General features: G+C 44.1%; 1 protein-coding gene across 1 annotated transcript in view; it reads left to right on the plus strand.

The window, feature by feature from the left end:
- adcy1a (adenylate cyclase 1a) overlaps positions 1-18647 on the plus strand; it is a 40901-nt gene that overhangs the window by 12993 nt on the left and 9261 nt on the right. The window contains exons 5-14 of the mRNA XM_018760350.2: positions 6696-6823; positions 11009-11167; positions 11369-11510; positions 11709-11864; positions 16051-16245; positions 16330-16427; positions 16523-16607; positions 17750-17839; positions 17961-18217; positions 18497-18620. Of these exons, the coding sequence (XP_018615866.1) occupies positions 6696-6823; positions 11009-11167; positions 11369-11510; positions 11709-11864; positions 16051-16245; positions 16330-16427; positions 16523-16607; positions 17750-17839; positions 17961-18217; positions 18497-18620 (1434 nt within the window). The remainder of the gene's footprint in view (positions 1-6695; positions 6824-11008; positions 11168-11368; positions 11511-11708; positions 11865-16050; positions 16246-16329; positions 16428-16522; positions 16608-17749; positions 17840-17960; positions 18218-18496; positions 18621-18647) is intronic.

Here is an 18647-nt window from a genome sequence, read left to right on the forward strand (position 1 = left end):
AACAGATTGCTGCACTGTTTGAGATGGTTCCTTATTTCTTTATGGTTTGTAATCTTCAGTCTGGCATAAATCACCAGCAGGTAAAGAATTCAGATAAGGGGGTTAGGGTTTTTTATCCGTGGAATTCTGTGAGACTGTAAATTATCTTAGAGACAACAAAAATAAATAAATAAATAAAACAACCAGAGGAAAGATTGTGTCAATTAATAAAAGAATAAATAAGCAAAGCTTGGTGTAGATTCCTTTAAATTTAAATGTCAGGAACTGACTGCTGGATTTCCCCAAAGCTTATTTTTAGCTTTCCTTTGCAGTAATTCTTAGAGGCCCTTTAAGACACAAAAATAGTAATATGAAAAAGAGAATATGAATGAATGGCAGATAATGAATCAACCTTGTGATGTGCCATCTGCCTATGGCATGAGTCAGAGGATGTAAGCCTGTCCTGGAGCTACTGAATAGATTCACACAAAGGTGAAGGGAATGAGAATCTGCAAATCATACAAGTCACATGTCCAAACGTCTCATGTGCTATCAATGTAACAAACAGTATTGAGATGGCCATCATATGAACATTGCATTACACTCAGTCACATGGCATTTCACATCTCCCACAGTCCAAAGATGTGTTTCAGGTGGACTCTTGACTGTAAAGTGACCACATTGAGGGTGTTACGTCGCTCTGATGTATAGATACATAAATGAGTTATGTGTAGTGTATCCAGCATATATAGTCACCTTGAACAAAGGTGTCAGCTAAACACTATGTAGCATTCATTCTATGTCACTTTGAAGAAAAGCGCCTGCTAAATGAATAAATGCAAATAAGATAAAACATTAGACAAATGAGAAAACAGACAAGGTGCAGCGTGTGGCCTGTTCAGATAGGTGCCTACAGATTCCAGAGTAACAGCACTAAATGCAGACACACAGACAGCTGTGTCATGGCAAGAACACTGACTGATGACTTTGTGAATAAGTCGATCTAGATTCAAAGAGGTTGGTCTGTGGGAGGACTAGTTCGGATGCACTGGAGCTCAAAGCTCACACTGAGCAAGGGGTTTCCCCTTGGGACTCAGCAGCAAGGTGGTATAGGGAGACAATCAATTAAATGCCTGGGTGGATTGCTCATCGCTGCAGGGGAGGGAGTCCTGGATAATCTCAGCCAGGTCTGACAAGGCATCCAGTAGCCATCGGGAGTTTGGACGCTGGATAGCAGGACAAAGAGACATGCGTGTGGATCGCTGGATGTCCAGAGTGTCACCATATGAACATCTCCACCTATTGCCCTTGATCTCTAAATGATCAACAATTGGTGAAATGTGTGAAAGTGGACTTGTAGCTGAAAAAAGGCTGACAGGGTAACTGCAGTTGTACATCACTTGACCTCCATGAGCAGATAGAGAAGAGATGAAACTACAAGCTACGTGAAACAGATTGGCAGAGCTTTGTGTTCTGAGCTTGACTAAATGATTTTGATAATATATAAGGGTGTGGCTTCTCCTGTACGTCTCATTTAGCATAGTGCTGGCTCCCAAGCACCGCTCAGAAATTAGTCTTTACCATCTCTTTATCAGCTCTTTATCATTTATAACAATAATGAGATCTAAAATAAAAAGTTTTAAAGAAAGTGCTAAAAGTTAAACCTCAGTTTAAAACTTAAAGCGATAAGGCATCTTTTGGAAAGGTAATATTATTATGAATAACCAAGTTTGTGTGATTTGATTTAATGATATGTTATGATGATGTATTATAAAGTATATTGTGCAGGGTTGTGGTGATTCAGAGCCTATCATGGAAGAATTGGGCACCATTCAGGGTGAAGTCTCACAGGATAGACAGTCTATGGCCGGGCAGTCACACATACTAGCTCACTTACACATAAATTTTACAGACAAATTACAGTGATCATTTCACCTGAGGGGTCGGCACAGTGGTGCAGCGGGTTTGGCGGGGGCCTGCTCTGTGGTGGGTCTGGGGTTCGAGTCCTGCTTGAGGTGACTTGCAGCAGACCGGTGTCCAGTCCTGTGTGTGTCCCCTCCTCCTTCAGCTTTGCGCCCTGCGTTGCCGGGTTAGGCTTCGGTTCGCTGTGCCCCGCTCGGGACAAGAGGTTGTAGACATTGTGTGTGTGTGTGTGTGTGTGTGTGTGTGTGTGATTTCACCTGAACCATGGCTTTAGACTGTTTGAGGGAACCAGAGTATCTGGTGGAAACCCGTTGAATCTCCACAGTCAAATTCAAACTCATCTGAGGCTGTGAGGCACCCGCTGTGCTATCGTGCTGCCCAAGAAAAGCAGAATACAAAAAAATAGAAAAGCTACTGTAAGACAAATGATGAGGAAAAGTGGGAAAGGGAATAGAAAAAAGAGCACAGAAATGTATTATGTATATGTAATTTTGACAATCTGTTCTTAAGCTGAGATTTAAAGATGTTTAGCAGAGAAGTTTTGATATTTGGGGGTGTGGTGGCGCAGTAGGTTGGACTGCAGTCCTCCTCTCCGGTGGGTCTGGGGTTTGAGTCCTGCTTGGGGTGCCTTGTGATGGACTGGCGTCCTGTCCTGGGTGTGTCCCCTCCCCCTCCGGCCTTATGCCCTGTGTTACCGGGTAGGCTCCGGTTCCCTGCGACCCTGTATGGGACAAGTGGTTCTGAAAGTGTGTGTGTGTGTGTGTGTTTTGATATTCTGCACTTGGAATTGAGTTTTTGAAAGAAAACCTTTTTAACTCAGTTTCTGAAAGCAAGGGAAGGAAATTTTCATGTTTGGTGGAAAAAAAGGGTCAAGCATTTGTGATTCTGCAATGCATCATCTGTTCTCCCTGTATTTCCACTTAAATAAATTATGAAGGTATCTTTTTACGAGAATTCCCTTTAACACCAGATGTTCAGGAAAGAGTCACGCTTGTTGCGTGAGGGAAGTCTGCGTATACTTCAAAATGCAAAAGTAATGATGATGATGGGTCCCTGGCTAAGGAGCAGACTTCTTGGTCCAGCCCCTTGTCTGTAAGCAATGAATGTAAATGCGCCTATAACTTTGCAAAAATGTTCTCCAGTTGGCTGCCCAAGGATGTTACCGTGCATGAAGTGCCGAGCATTAACTACGGCCAGGGGGGGCTTTGCCGCCACATTGTAACGAAGATTACAGTCCTGCCATTTTGGCTGGCCATGTCGATGATGCTCCGGCTTCCAGAATGATCTCCCTCCCCCACGGGAACACAGTGGTAGTCGCACTTATTTAATCCCATGCACTACATGCCTCCCTGTGCAATGGGTAACATCACCTCGGGTAATTCTGCTCTCTGCAGTTAAAATTTATGTGCTAAAAATATGCTTGTTGAATTTAATCCAATAGATCACTTATCATAATACAGCTGCATAATACAGAATAATATTAATACTGTATTACTGCTAATAATACACTTACTGCTACTGCTACTATTTCTGCTACTACTATTACTAATGCCACAAACAACAACAGCAATAATAATAATAATAATAATAAGAAGAAGAAGAAGAAGAAGAATATAAGTACTGTATAATATTCAGAATTTCCCTCCAGGGATTAATAAATTACCATCATATCCTAATATAGAAATTTTTACAAAAGTTGTATGGAAGGTATTTTTCTGCAGTAACTTCTCTTTCAGCATTTCAGCTGAATCTGACTGCCAAAATATTTTAAGAATACAGACGGTAGCATCCTGCTGCACACATATATTTTCAGCTTCTTCTTACATCCAGCAGACAGTCTGATTTTTTTCAGTTACATAATCTTGTGTTGGCAAAACTGCTTCCTTCTTCTTTTAACGCTGCCACATTCGTTCTTCTTCCCAGTCGCCGCAGGGGTCTATACCTGAGTCTGATGGGGACTCTGTGGGGACATGTAGGTTGACAGCCTCCCCTCTCTGATGCTTATTTTAGGAAATTTATACCTTTGGCAGGGACACCAATGTTTTTTCTAATAAATCTCTAAAGCAACAATTTTGTAATCATAGTTGGAACTGTAGTACAGCAGCACCTACTAAATGTAGGATTAACTGCAATGTGCAGAATGAAAAAGTAGTCTGGAGGGTACAGCTGGAATGTAGACCTCAGACCTTGGTTGTTTAAAATCCTAAATGGTTTTTCTCGTGCCGTAACTGGGATACTATACTCACTGTGAGCACCGAATCCTTCTGGCTGAAGCTTTATGCTAACACTACTGTTGATGTCTCACCTGCTGGCTCTGGTTGATGCGAACGGACACCTCTTATTGAGTCCTCGTTGAGTCCTCATGGACGTCACCAGAGACCCTCCACTATGGGCCTTTCTGTGACGTGAGACAGGCCTGCGGCTGGAGAGATTAGCCAGTTCCTCCACTGTCAAAGAGAGCCAGCTGACTGGGATGCAATTCTAGCTGGCAGATGTTGCAGAACTCATTGCTGTTATGGGGTAGTCGGTGCTGACATCTAAGTACAGGCTGGCAAGGACTTTGTTTGCCTGGCTAAAAAACTGTGTGGCTGAAGCCCTTCGCCCTACACTGACTAAAGAGACACCAGCAAACTACAACTGGCAGTTCGCGTTTGAAAGTTCACCATCACACACAGGCTGATCGGCAACATCAGTGCTCAGTTTACAAAACGAATATGGTTGGGGACAAAGAGAAGACCATACTTTTGTCTTATCACAACCTTTTTTGTGGCTTGATTCATCTTGGAATGGTTTTTTTGCTTTGGGGGGGTCACTGCAATGACAACAGGATGTCCCCCCGCACTTCCACTTAGGTAAACTGGAAAAGAAGCCGTGTTCTCCTGGTAGAAAGCACACCTTCGCCTCTATTATGTCAGTCATAAGCACTCATGAATATTCATAGTCACAGCTGATTTGCCTGACCTGACGTGTCAAAGACCTTGAGTGAGAGCTCACGTGTCCACCTCGCTCAGAGCCTGTTTGTTTCAGGGGTGTGACAGGAAAGAATATTCACGAGTGAATATTCATGAGCGCACACAAATGAAGTTCCGCAGCACGCCCGAAGATGCCTTAAATGAGCTGTCTGAAATGTCCGAATGCGGCTTGGGCCCCGTCAAACACGAGGCCTTCAGATGCAAGCAAGTGACCCAGCCCTGCGGCCCATGTTGCATGGCTGTGCTTGAATGTCACAGAGCACTAACCAAATGCAAATCAGGCTGCTCCATTCTGCTCCGCATGCCGCAAATGCCCTGCCCTCGGTGCTCTGGCTGTTAAGCGTCAAACCTTAGCTTGCTGTGCACCACTCAGCTCAATGCGAGACGCTGCAAACGCTGGCATGCCAGAGTGATGATTTGTTATTGTGTGTGCTTAAATGCCTCGATGGGTTGCTTACTAAGGAAGTGAATGAAACGGACAAAAACGCGATGCTGTTTGATATCGTTGCGCTGCTATCTGCATTTATGGAAGTGTCAGTGTGAGCACAAGCACCCATTTTTTTAGTCTTTACTGCCATAATGAAAATCGGAACCGTCACGGAAGTGACTTGCTCTGCGAGGTTCTCCTGCTTTCCTTTCTGCTGTCCTTTACTTTGAAGCTGGTCTGAGATTGCTCCAGTCAGAGGGATTTGAAGGAGGTCAGCTGCTGAAATCCAGTTCATTTTGAGCACAGAGCCTCTTGGCAGTGAAGCGGAAAGATGTGGCTTTTGGACCAAGACACAAATCCATAAGCAGCTCCTGCAGAGTCAAATACAGAACAGTTGTCCTGAACAACATGAGTCTTTGTGCGGTCTTTGGTCTGCAGCATGGTCTCCTCAGCCAAAGGACAAATCTCTTCACTCCAGGACTCATGTCCCCCCACAATGGTGCCTCTTTCCTCCACACTCCCATCTTATCGCTCTGTTGCTAAGCAGCCCGTCCCAGTGACTAGCTGGAGTTGGGTTCACTCCATGGTTCCATTAGTTATGCGTTACGGTTTGCTGCTGAGACTCTGGTTAGGTATCTGCAGAAAAGAATGAGAATGGTGGCACAGTGGCTAGAGGTGCTGCCTCTGGACTTGAAGGGCCTGGGTTTGGACCCCATGTCCAGTTGTAGTATCCCTGAGAAAGGTCTCAGCCTTGAATTGCGCCAGTCGAAAAACTGACCTGCAAAATGGATGAATTAGTGTAATGTACTAAACAATTCTCTAGAAAAGCATCAGCTAAATTAATAAGTGAACTGGGGGAATTATGCTTTTTATATGATGCAAACCAGTGCTGGTTTGGTTTTGAGATTGCATCTTAATGATTCGGTTCTGTGCTGCTCTAGCTCCAGGTTAACAATGTTTTTAATAGTGCTGATTTGTGTTTAATGTTGTTAATTAAAAAAATGCCCTCAGACTGTTGTGGACTGTTTTTTAATGATTTTAAAAAATAAATTAAAATATAAATTTTTAATTAATTTTAAAATACATATTTTAAGTTTTTAGTCCAGGCACAGAGTGAAAAACAGTAATACAGTCAATGAGTGTATTGTGCTAATGTGCTAAGCCACAAAGAAAAGCAATAATTATATTATAATTATTAATAATTATTAACTATAATAATTTTTTTAAAGTATGAAATTCTTATGGTGTAACCTTCGTTTGAATATTACTCTTGCCAGAATAATGTGTTTTTAAAAATATATAGATATATATTTTATTCTCAACAGAAAATAAACCATGTTTGGATGTCAAATGCCCATCATGCATTTCTCAGCCTCTCTATCTTCTTGTGATAGGAGAACCACTGCAGACGAATCAAGATCCTAGGAGATTGTTACTACTGCGTGTCTGGTCTGACCCAGCCCAAGACGGACCATGCCCACTGCTGCGTAGAGATGGGGCTAGACATGATTGACACTATCACGTGAGTAGCTAAGGACCTTACTGTCTCCTCAATACATCACACACACACTGTCTGAACCGCTTGTCCCATTTGGGGTCGCGGGGAGCTGGAGCCTAACCCGGCAACAAAGAGCATAAGGCTGGAAGAAGAGGGGACACACCCAGGACGGGACGCCCGTCTGTTGCAAGGCAACCCAAGAGGGACTTGAACCCCAGACCCACTGGAGAGCAGGACTCAGTCCAACCCACTGCACCACTGCATCCCCTTCCTTAATGTATCTGAAATGAAAATTTAATAGCTTCTGTGAAATTTCACTTCTTGTATTGAAGTATCATCTTTATTTAATTTAGATTATGCACAGATTATGAGTAAATGTGTATGTGCCTGCACATGAAGCACTGAAAGAATGAATGAAGGCAGCTTTGCAACGGTTTTAACAAGTTTATAGTATCTGCAGGGGTCACTGGCCTGCTTACTTATGGTTAAGGCTCCGATCCTCTTAGTTTTGCCTTCTGATCTGAAGTGACTTTCTTTGTAAGTAATTTTTGAAGAATTTTCTCTGTTGCATTATATCTTTCCAAGGATTTATTAAAAGCTGATCTAAATAACCAGACTTGTTTAGTCTGCGCGTGTCAGGTTCTGACAGATACTTCTGCCACCAAGGTATCAAAAGAAAAGTTAAAAAAAAAAAAAAAAAAACACTCAACGCATATAGGCCTAGAGCTGAAGATCTGACAACTATTTAGAACAGATGCTTTTTTAAACTGATGTGGACTGAGGGGATCATTTGAATCAAGGCCTCTTCCTCTGCTGGCTCAGTAAAAGAACGGTGGGGTTAATCATCAGACACTGTGTTAAATAAACGACCAGGCATTGCCCAGTTTGGCGGCTTTTAGTCTCCTTGGCAGCGCAGGGCAGAATAAATTGAACAATTCCCAAATCTCAGATCATAGAGAGTCTGGGGCTGAGGGGGGCAGGAATGAGGCTCATTCCAGCAACATGAAACGGGGGAATGAAGCCTGTTGCTGAGATGATCAAACGGCACAAGATTAGTCCTGCTGTTCACTGTCGCCGTGTCAGATCAACAGCCGTATCACATTCACCCACATATGTGCCTTAGAGGTTAAGTTTACCATAATTGGTGAAAAAGGCACCAAAAGATTTCACTGCAGCCAAGGGGCATGATTTGGTCCCTTCCACATCTGTGTGATAAATCATGTTCACAAAACAATGTGAGGTTCAGCGTCCCTCCACTTTGTCCAAAACAGAATGACGGTCGTGTTGAAGGTAGTTGGACGCCGTGTGTCACTGTCTGTTTGTGCATTGTGTGACACTGTTTGTGAAGTACAGCTGCATCAGACCTTCCATAGTAGCACAACTCCTGATACCAGGCAACTGTGCACAGCTGTGCATTGTGGCTGGTGCGCTGGATCTGTGTGAGAGCGTCTATAGCAGCAGTGCCACCCATTACAGTGCATGATGCATAAAAAAGATAGGTCACCATCCATCCATCCATCGATTTTCATAAACTGCTTGTCCTGATCATGGTTCTGGGAGCCCATCCCAGTGCAACTGGTCACCCTTAATGAATATTCAGTTTAGCAGTTCAGAACTGCTCACATGCTATGAAAATGTCACTTGATGTAACGCCTGGATATAATAGCAGGAACAGTTATATTTGTAAGCCGAATAAAAGGCCAGTCTGGCTTGGCAAGACTTCCTGAGTGTCAGATAGACAAATAAGAATAAAAAAGCAAATAAACATGGATGTATACTTTTGCATGAGATCATATGGATGTTATATCATCTTCATTGCTTGAAAAATTCAGTTCGTTTTTGTGTTTAATACTGATAAATAAGATTTCCATGTCCTAGTGAGATGAAAGTTGTCATGTCAGCTTTTTTGGAGGCTATTCATTGACAGCTCTTCAGTGTTCATGTCTTTAATTCTCTTTCACTTGTGATCAGAGTGTGTTGCCATTTTACTCTTGTGGGAATGGATTCCCTAACTTTGCCCTTCTAGAGAACAGGTGGATAAAGGGCACAATCTGATTATATACTCTAGTGTCAACTGATGTCGCTTGATTATGATCATCAAAGCACAGCGCAACAGTTTTCCGAAAGGTCACATTCTGCAAGACAACATTTTTAGAATGTCTTAATCCAAAAGGCTGCATTATTTACAGTACGAAAATATACACCATCGACCATATTTGTCTCTTTTGCGTTGTAAATATTTTAATTTTTCCCTTGCTTGCGCTGAGTATTTGTAAACTGCAAGCTGTACAAGTTGCACAGTATTCCGTATTCCTAAAAAAGGTCTATGTTTTGACAGACCATAAAACGTGCCCATACCGAAAGTCAGTCATAAAGGACAAGTTTTACAATGTATTGGTTGCAAATATTTCCATAAAGGTGTACAAATAGATGCATAGAAACGTTACATTAGTAATGACATCCTAAGGGAATATGAGCAGAATAAATGATGGCCTAATGAGTCTTAGCAATAGTAGGCCAGATAGCAGTGCAAATTAGGAACTCTCATTTGACAAAGCAAAGAAAAAAACATTCTGTAGCTCACTGGTATACAGATTGAAGTTTGCTGAAACGTAATTACAGGAGAGAAGTGCTAGAGCGAGCCACACCCACACGCACCGGTCAGTCATAGAACAGCTATAAAAGCTCTATAATCCTCAACACTTCTGCGTCACACAACGGCGGGTACTGGCTGTAGTTCCTGGTTCTCGACCATTGCGGTGTGCCCGAGCGTGGCTGTTGATATCTTCACTTCAAATGATGATTTTTCATGCCGTCAAGCCTTCCTGACCCTCATGCACCTCGAACTGATGCTCTTTCTGCCTCTGCACCATGGCCCAGTATGCTGTCCTGTTCGTGGCCATTTGTCAGACACTTAGTACTCCGAGTGAGATGATAACGGCGCTTGCCCCGTCTCTTCCTGGGCCCCGTTTCTTCCCTTCTCTTTTCCTCCTCTACACCGTCTGCTGGAACAGCACCGGAGGAGTTCCTCCCCTTTCAATCAAGTTCAGGCCAAAGTCCTTCTTTGCTTTCACCTTTTCTGTCCCTACAGCAGCCACGCCACCTCCTCCTCCCAAGCCATGCTTTCCTACAGCCGTGTTTCCTCTCTATTTTTCCCTTCCACCTTTTGCTGGGGGGGGCTCAACAACTACATTCAACAGTAGGTACAAGCCCTAGACATTTTTACTGGGGATAGCTGGTAGTGTAGCGCTTAGAGCTTCTGCCTTCAGACCTGAAGGTCACAGGTTGGAATCTCAGCTCTGGCTGTTGTACTCTTGAGCAAGGTACTTACCCTAAAATTACCCAGGTGTATAAATGCGTAAATAATTGTAAATAACCGAATGTTGTAAGTCGCTTTGGAGAAAAGTGTCAGATAAATATAATTAGTTATTATTATTTTATACTGTATGTGCCCATGTAGGACACATTTTGAGAGAGGTGCAGTGTTATAAGCTTCTGATGCTTCAGTGCTGAGTAACAAGTACAATATTAACAATATGGGTACACAATGTTAAATCATCCTAGGGCTGGAAGCTCTTTAATGCTGTCAGGTTTAATCCCTGAGCCCCAAGCCAGGGAGTGAGTGAAAGGGCACATGGACTCATGTAGGGGTAAGTCTGACCGCACCCAGTTCCTGAACTCTGTCTCTGCTCCATGTGTGACCCAGGGAGCTCATTTCTGGCTGGCTGAAATCCCTCCTTTAAGGATGATTGATACCCGAAGCAGCTCTCCACCTGCTCCATGTTCTCGCATCGAAACGTTGAGAAGAACGTGTCAAGCAGCACAGCGTTCCGAATGTTGTTCCACCACCTTATCTCCTCACCGGCAGAGAGGGAAAATATGGCAGTAAAGTGTGTAACTCCGGCTTGCTTATTATGTAAGCAGAAGGGGTAGGAAGAGCTATTTATAGATCCTGAGGGAACATTAACACGGCTGAAATGCGAAGTTTGACAGTGAGGTGTTGTTCCGGAATATGCAGTGACGGACTTGACAGAAACTAGCTATGCTGGTTAAACGTAATATGCAGATATAATACGAATGCAAGATGCGGAAAATGTCATCGCTCTGTTAAAATAACTCTTTATTTATGCGTCAGTGTTTCATCATCAGGGATGCAAACAAGCCCGTGGCGAATCGACTCGGTGACTGTGTACGCACTGCCCCCTGCAGGTCGGTTGCCGAGGCGACCGAGGTAGACCTGAACATGCGTGTGGGTCTGCACACAGGCAGGGTCCTCTGCGGGGTGCTGGGCCTGCGCAAGTGGCAGTATGACGTTTGGTCCAACGATGTGACCCTGGCCAATGTAATGGAGGCGGGGGGCTTACCGGGGTGAGTTCCTTCCCATGCGCTGTGTCCTGCATTCCAGTGCTTATATGTATCAGAGTTATCATTAGAGGGTCTACCTGCCAGGGTCATTTGTCTGATAGCTGTACTCTTCCGGCATATTCATATAGCGGTTAGTGCGGAGCACATTACCCTATGGTTGTATGTGGCCAGGATCACAGCTGGACTCATCCTTCGACCCCACAGGAAGGTGCACATCACCAGGGCCACCCTGGAGTGCCTTAACGGAGACTATGAGGTGGAACCAGGCCACGGCCACCAGAGGCATGTCTTCCTTCAGAAACACCACATAGAGACTTTCTTCGTAGTGCCCTCACACCGACGAAAGGTATGGCTGGATTAAAAAAATCAGTAAGTGTACATTTTCGTATAACGATGGTGTATTTCAAGGATAGGGTGCTGGGAGGTTGCACTTGATGGAATTAACTGACCAGGGAGCATTTCCAACTCCTGAAACTCCAGGACCTCGATTAAAAACGCAAAATTAAGAATAGAACTTGCAGCGTTTATTTCTTGATTTTGACAGATATTCCCCGGATTAATTTTGTCCGACATCAAACCCGCCAAAAGGATGAAGTTTAAGACAGTGTGCTACCTGCTGGTGCAGCTCATGCAGTGCCGGAAGATGTTCAAGGCAGAGATCCCCTTCTCCAACGTCATGACCTGCGTGGATGACGACAAGGTGTGCTGTTTATTTTGGTTCGTGAAAATCCGAACATATTTCTGTGTGTTCTTGTGCATGTAGGTACCATTTCCTCTATACGCGTCTCCCTTTCCGTGCGTGCGTTTAACGTTTCATATGTGCGTTTCCGTTCCTGTATCTGTGTCATGTGAATACATTACTTTGCCTGTATGGGCAGATACATGTGTTGGTTTGCGTGTTTCTCGGTGAACTTGTGCTCCAGCTCTTTTCATTCTCTGCCCAAGGCATGAATCCAAAGAGTGGTGTGGTTAAATGTTTTGAGTGTTTATTTGATGCTCCAAAGCTGATGCAGTAAAACTCTGGGATGGATAATGGTGTCTTAATCTGGCTCAGTGGTTTAAAACCAGCCAACCGGCCCTCCTTTCTCAGCACACATGGGGGCTGCAGAAAGAAGTCACATAGATATCATTAACACAAACATGCACCCCCCCCCCCCCCCCCCCCATCAAATGAGCACTTGTTCACTGGAATAGATTACATTTCTGTACACGGTGTAGAATTTGTTAAAACAATAATCATTTGAGAAGAGGAAATGAGCAAGGTGCAAGGTGTACCCTGAGGATTGCAATGCAGTTATCATTGACAGAAATACTAATGGAGTCCAAATTCAAAATTCAGTTAAAAATTCACAATGCAAAGCCTGAAGGATCTTGGTTGTGGCTCCACTGTGGTGGATGGATCTCCCTCTCACTCAGAACTGCTGAACCCAGTTCAGCTTACAAGAAGGTTCTCAAAACACATCTCTTTTAGACTTTCTTCTCTCGGGATCGACTGTTTGCTCCATGAATTTACAAGATCTGCCTCAATTACAATTGCAATTCACTTCTGTGTTCTGTCTCCCATGTAGTGTTATTGTTAATATTTTAATGTTTGATCCCCCTTTGGTTTTGTTTAATATTTTTTGTACTCTCTACCAATTGCGTATGCAGCCGTGTAATACACACATACACACACGCCAAAACCACTTGTCCAGAAGCAAACCGGAGCCTAACCCAGCAACACAGGGCACAAGGCTGGAGGAGACACACCCAGGACGGGACGCCAGTCGATCACAAGGCACCCCAAGCGGGTGTTGAACCCCAGACCCACTGGAGAGTAGGAACCGGCCAAACGCACTGTGCCACCGCACCTCCCTCTGTGTAATATATGCTAGTTTTAACAGTGCTACTAGGCAAACTCACTGCACTTTAAAAATCGTGTGCCTGCATCCTCATCTCTCCATCCGTTGATGAATTGCACTCTTGTTCTTCGTTTTCTCTTTCTGTACATCAGCTTTGGAGCAAACCTTCTGCTAAACGAACAAATGTAAGCGTAGCGTAATACTGAAGGTGAGAAGAGTACCGTTACTCCCACTCGACCTCTCTTTCAAAAAGGCGCTCGGTAGAAGCGATCGGCGCGTTAAGAGCTGAGGCTCAGCGGACTGCGCTCACAGCACGGCACCCCTCGCGGCGGGCAGGGAAACAGCGCAGTGTGCACGCGTGCTGACAGCTGTGAGGCGATCAGCTTCACGTTGGCCTAAGTGTACTTTTGAAAATGTGACGGCTGCTGCCTGACCTACTTTCTCTGTGGAGCCGAGGAGGAGCTTCCAAGAGCGTCTCCTCTGAGCCTTGTGTGCACAGTTGTCAGTTCTTATTATCACTTGATAGCTTTTCTGATATTTTTATAAAAAGCAACACAAACTTTTACTCATTTATAGGGCTGCGTGCTTTAATGAAATAATTCTGATTCAGTGCCATGGGCAATGGTACATATAGTCACAAGTGGTCCTCGGCTTACGACCGAGTTCTGTTCGGATAACCTCATCCTTAGTCAACTTCCTCGTGAGGCCAACCTCCTTACATGCTATTGTATAAACCATAAGGATACAGAAACCATGATCGTGCATGAATGTAATGCTGTATAATAGAGCTGTGCTTTATATTTGTCTCTATTTTCACACATCATTTATGTTAATACTAATATAGAATGATAATGATATAAATATACTTCCATCCATTTTCATTAACCGCTTGGCCTAGTAAGTGTCGCAGGGTCCAAAGTCTAATAATATACATATACAGGACTATAATTATATTTTCATTCGTATGAAAATTAATTCATATTTCCATCCTCATTATATTTTCATTCTGAGCTCTTATTTTCATTCAGATCTTTTGCTTTCTTTCGTTTTTTTCTTTTCTGCACCACCAGAACACGCACTTTTTCACTTTGTAGCTGTTATTCAAAAAAAGAAGTAGTTAGAATGGAAACACAAATGAGATGTTCTGTAAATAAAAAAAAGTATCTGTAAATAAAATGCAGTTGCTGATAGAGTCACTGAGTCAATAAGAAATACGGTGCCTTGCGGGAGCGGATAGAGCAGTTGTTCTTAGATGTTATGGCCAAATGTCGGGACTCAAAAACAATGTGACAAGGTCATTGGGACGACCGTCATAAGTCCGTGTTGTCATAAGTAATGTGTCGTAAGTTGAGTAGTACCCATATCGACCTTCTTCCAGGACTTGTTCTGGAAGCCTTTGCCGGCTATTTTTTTATTCTTAAACCACATGTCTGTTATCCAACAATAAATACTAATTATCTGTAGAATTTCAGCTGCAGCAACTTTATTATGCACCGGTATATATGTCTGTCTGTCACCTGACAGCAGAGCCAAAACATATGCTGTCCTGACAATGGTGGATATCTACTTGTCTCCTTAACCGCTTTTTCATTATCTAGGGTTTAATGCTGAAGGCTATGAGTGTAACAGCTGTTTCTCACTCTGTGTTGATCTGGATGTGATCGTGTGAATTGATTCCCTCTACATGCAGCACCTCTTACCTGAAAATTACTGTGTTATTTACTACAGAATAGAGCACTTTTCTGCTTCTTTACCTCGCAGGGGTCTGTGACAGTCTGCGCTGTTATATGTTTAAATTTAGACACATCCTGTCTCCTGTCATACACACACACACACACACACACACACACACACACACACACACACACACACACACACACACAACACACACACACACGCTGTAGACATCCTGTCCATAGTAGCCCTGCTGGTTTATTGATGTGGTTACCTCTGCCCAATTTGTTGCCAATAAAACCAAGCTCTTTTCTTGGAATACGGAGCCCATGCGTGAAAAATGTGCTTTTGCTCGGATCTGCTGTTATTGCCTTGATCTCCTTGCGGTGCTTCCAGTCAGTGCAAGTAAGCCAAGCCTTAAAAAAACAAACTCTGTCTCATTTTTCGTAGTGCCCTTTTTCTTCTAAAAGAACTGTGAGGATTCTGCAATTCTTAGCTAATTCGATGAATTTGAGCATTTGGTCCCTTAACAAGCTTTTTTAGATTTCGTTTAAAAATTGTTCCATGAATCTATACAGTTTCAATAACCACTTTGTCCTGAGCAGCATCACCGTAATCCAGAGCCTATCCCAGAAGGATTGGTTGCAAGGCTGGGAGGCGGGTACACCCTGGACAGGACACCAGTCCATCGCAGGGTAGCAGTACACACACGGTCACTCGCTTATTCACACACTAAGTGCGATTTAGAGACAACAATTCACCTGAATTGCATGTCCTTGGACTGTGAGAGGAAACCAGAACACCCGGAGGAAATCCACACAGACTGAGTGGGGATCAAACGCACATTCTCTCGCACCACTCAGGTCCTGTGAGATGGCGGCGCTATTCGCTGCACCACCCTCCTGCCCTAGTTCCATAAGTGTTTCCATAAATTCTTTCTGCAAATTTATTGATGTTAAAAGCAACATATCACCTGAAGGAACTGTACCGTATGATATATAACAAAAGTCTTTAACATGTACATTTCTGATAGAGTGTTTCTGTCCTGAGGGGGGTGGGGTGGCACAGTGGTTTGGACCGGGTCCTGCTCTTCAGTGGGTCTGCGGTTCGAGTCCCGCTTGGGGTGCCTTGCGACGGACTGGCGTCCCGTCCTGGGTGTGTCCCCTCCCCCTCTGGCCTTACGCCCTGTGTTACCGGGTAAGCTCCGGTTCCCCGTGACCCCGTATGGGACAAGCGGTTCTGAAAATGTGTGTGTGTGTGTGTGTGTGTGTGTGTGTGTGTGTGTGTTTCTGTCCTCGAAAAATTTCAATCCACTTTCACATCTCTTATTACTAGTCCTCAAATAAAGGTGTATTTTCACCCCCTGTCCAGAGGAGGGCGCTGCGCACAGCATCCGAGAAAGTGAGAAGCCGCACGTCTTTCTCCGCCGGTGTGGCCCAGCATTCTCCTGGCACGCGGGTCAACCGCTACATTGGTCGCCTCATCGAGGCACGCCAGACTGAGTCAGAGGTAGCCGATCTGTGGCCCGTCACCTTGACATACCGACGTCCCGAGCAGGAGAGGAAGGTGAGCTGCTCATCCCCTCCCCATACCCTGCAGTCATCTCCTGTGTTCTTCTAATCATTTCACCAACTTTTGTCTGGACCACAGTACCACCAGATCCCCGACGAGCACTTCACTACTGCCGTCGTCCTGTCCCTGGTCCTCTCAACCTTGCTGGCCCTCGTCTACCTGCTGACTGTTCCACTGTACGTACCGCTTAGTGCCAGCTGTTGATTCCTCTGCCACACCAGTGGCAACACCTGGACGACCACTCACTCTCCCCCTTCTGCTTCCTCCCCAGGGGCACCGTTGTACTGGTCCTGCTGGTGTTCTGCTTGTGCTTCCATCTCACTTCCATTATGTACCTGTATGTCACTCGTGCACAGGTAATGCTACACTTCCGCACACTGTCGGCTCCATTTAACCGTTCCCGTCCAGTTGTTCGGTGCCGTGTCACTGTTGAGAAAACTGAACAGAATGTTGAATGGAATTAAATCTCTTCGTTTATGAACATTTCTCCTTTCGAATGAACGCGTAAATTACTGCTGCACAATTTGAATCTTTTAATTTCTCAATAAATGTGGTAATTTAGGCTCGAATGCATTCGTTTTTATTGGCTTGCTTGAAAAGTAATGCAGTTTGCTTGCCACTGTCATTGTTGCCAAATTCTGGAATATTTTTCTGATAAGTCACATTTCTAGCCTGCTCAACTTACATTTATTCATTTTGCTGATGCTTATCTCCAAAGCAACTTACAATGTTAAAATCACAATTATTACAATCATTTACCCAGCTAAGTAATTTTACTAGAGCAATTTTAGGGTAAGTACCTTGCTCAAGGGTACTACAGCCAGAAGGGGGGATCAAACCTGCACCCCTGGGGTCCAAAGGCAGTAGCTCTAACCACTACACTATGCATGTGATTTACTGTTATTATTAGTTAATGTATGTGTTTGTTTGCACATTTGTCTTTTGATGTTATAATTAACATTGTTAATTATACATTTTTCTAATCATCTGCACATTTTTAAAACAGAGGGGATTAGTACACTTGGCCCTTCTTTTGCTGGGAGTCTTGGAAGAGAGCTGACTGACTCCCAATAGACACGATAGCAGAGACACCCCCGTCTTCCACTCCCTTTCCATTAATCATAGTCATTAATTGTGATGTGTTGATGAGCCACACTCACTCGGGACTTTGACACAGAATTTTCTATTTGGTTACAGATGCTTCTGTTCTAGGCAACTTGCATAGCTTAAGGTTTTACATTTCAGCTTTTAATAAATGTGAGCATTTAGGGTTAAGTACTGAGTTCAAGGATAAAGGAGTAGAGACATAATGGTCATAGGGGATGTAGTAGTCACATTTTGGTCACAGACCCATCTTATTAAATCCCGGTAATTAACTGTTACCACCATCAACAATAGGGTGTGTGATTTGATACTCAACTCTGCTGTCCTCCCTTCAATTCCCTGTCTCTTTCTCTCTCTCTTTTTACCCTCTTCCTTGCTTGATGTACACCCCCAGTGTCTCCCAGGCTGCTTGACCATCAGGATCCGAACAGCACTGTGCATCTTCATTGTGCTCTTGAGCTACGCTGTGGCTCAGGGCTGTGTGGTAAATTGAGTTTCCTGCCTCTACAACGTGTATCATGCAGAGGTATGGGTAGGGCACTACTCAAAGCTTTGCCCCACTCCTACCGCTGTCCACCAGCGTCTTCCCATTTGCCTCACTCCAGATTGGCTGCTTGGCATGGGAGTGGAGCGGCAACTCCAGCGCTTCCAAAATCCCCGTCGAACCCCAGAGGGTGAACAGCACCGTTCCAGAGGTGCCGTGCAACAACCCCCCCTACACCTTGCTCTCCTGTATGGCAGGCATCCTCACCCTTGCACTCTTCCTCCGGGTCTCTTCAGTGCCAAAGATGGTCCTGCTCTTCTTCCTCAGTGTCTCCTACATTACAGTCCTCGAGCTCAGCTGCTTACAAGAGCCCCTGGGGTGAGCAAGACTGTTTGCAAAAATGTAATGTGAAAACCTACTTCTGCTAATTATAATTATTTGCAACTGAAAATCACTAAACACTGGAAAGCACATTTGTATATATACAATGTAAACATGATGTTGACATCCTAATACATTTTTTTTGTTTTTAAATGTAAAGTTGTGTGTATAAATTGAACTGAAATGTGGTGAAGACACAGGGCTTTTGAGCTTTGGTGTTTTGTGTAAGCTGTGTGCACATCACTGCGTGTTTGTGTACCTATCTGTGTTCAGCAGGGGACTGTTTTACAGCTGGACCCATGAGCCCATCCTGACCATGTTGCTTTTCTCTGGCACTCTTGCCCTGCACTCGCGGCAGCTGGACCTTAAACTGCGCCTGGACTATCTCTGGGCAGCACAGGTGAGGCTTTGGGCAATTGATAAAAAA

The sequence above is a fragment of the Scleropages formosus genome, chromosome 19 (genome assembly GCF_900964775.1).
Source record: "Scleropages formosus chromosome 19, fSclFor1.1, whole genome shotgun sequence".
Lineage (NCBI taxonomy): Eukaryota > Metazoa > Chordata > Actinopteri > Osteoglossiformes > Osteoglossidae > Scleropages > Scleropages formosus.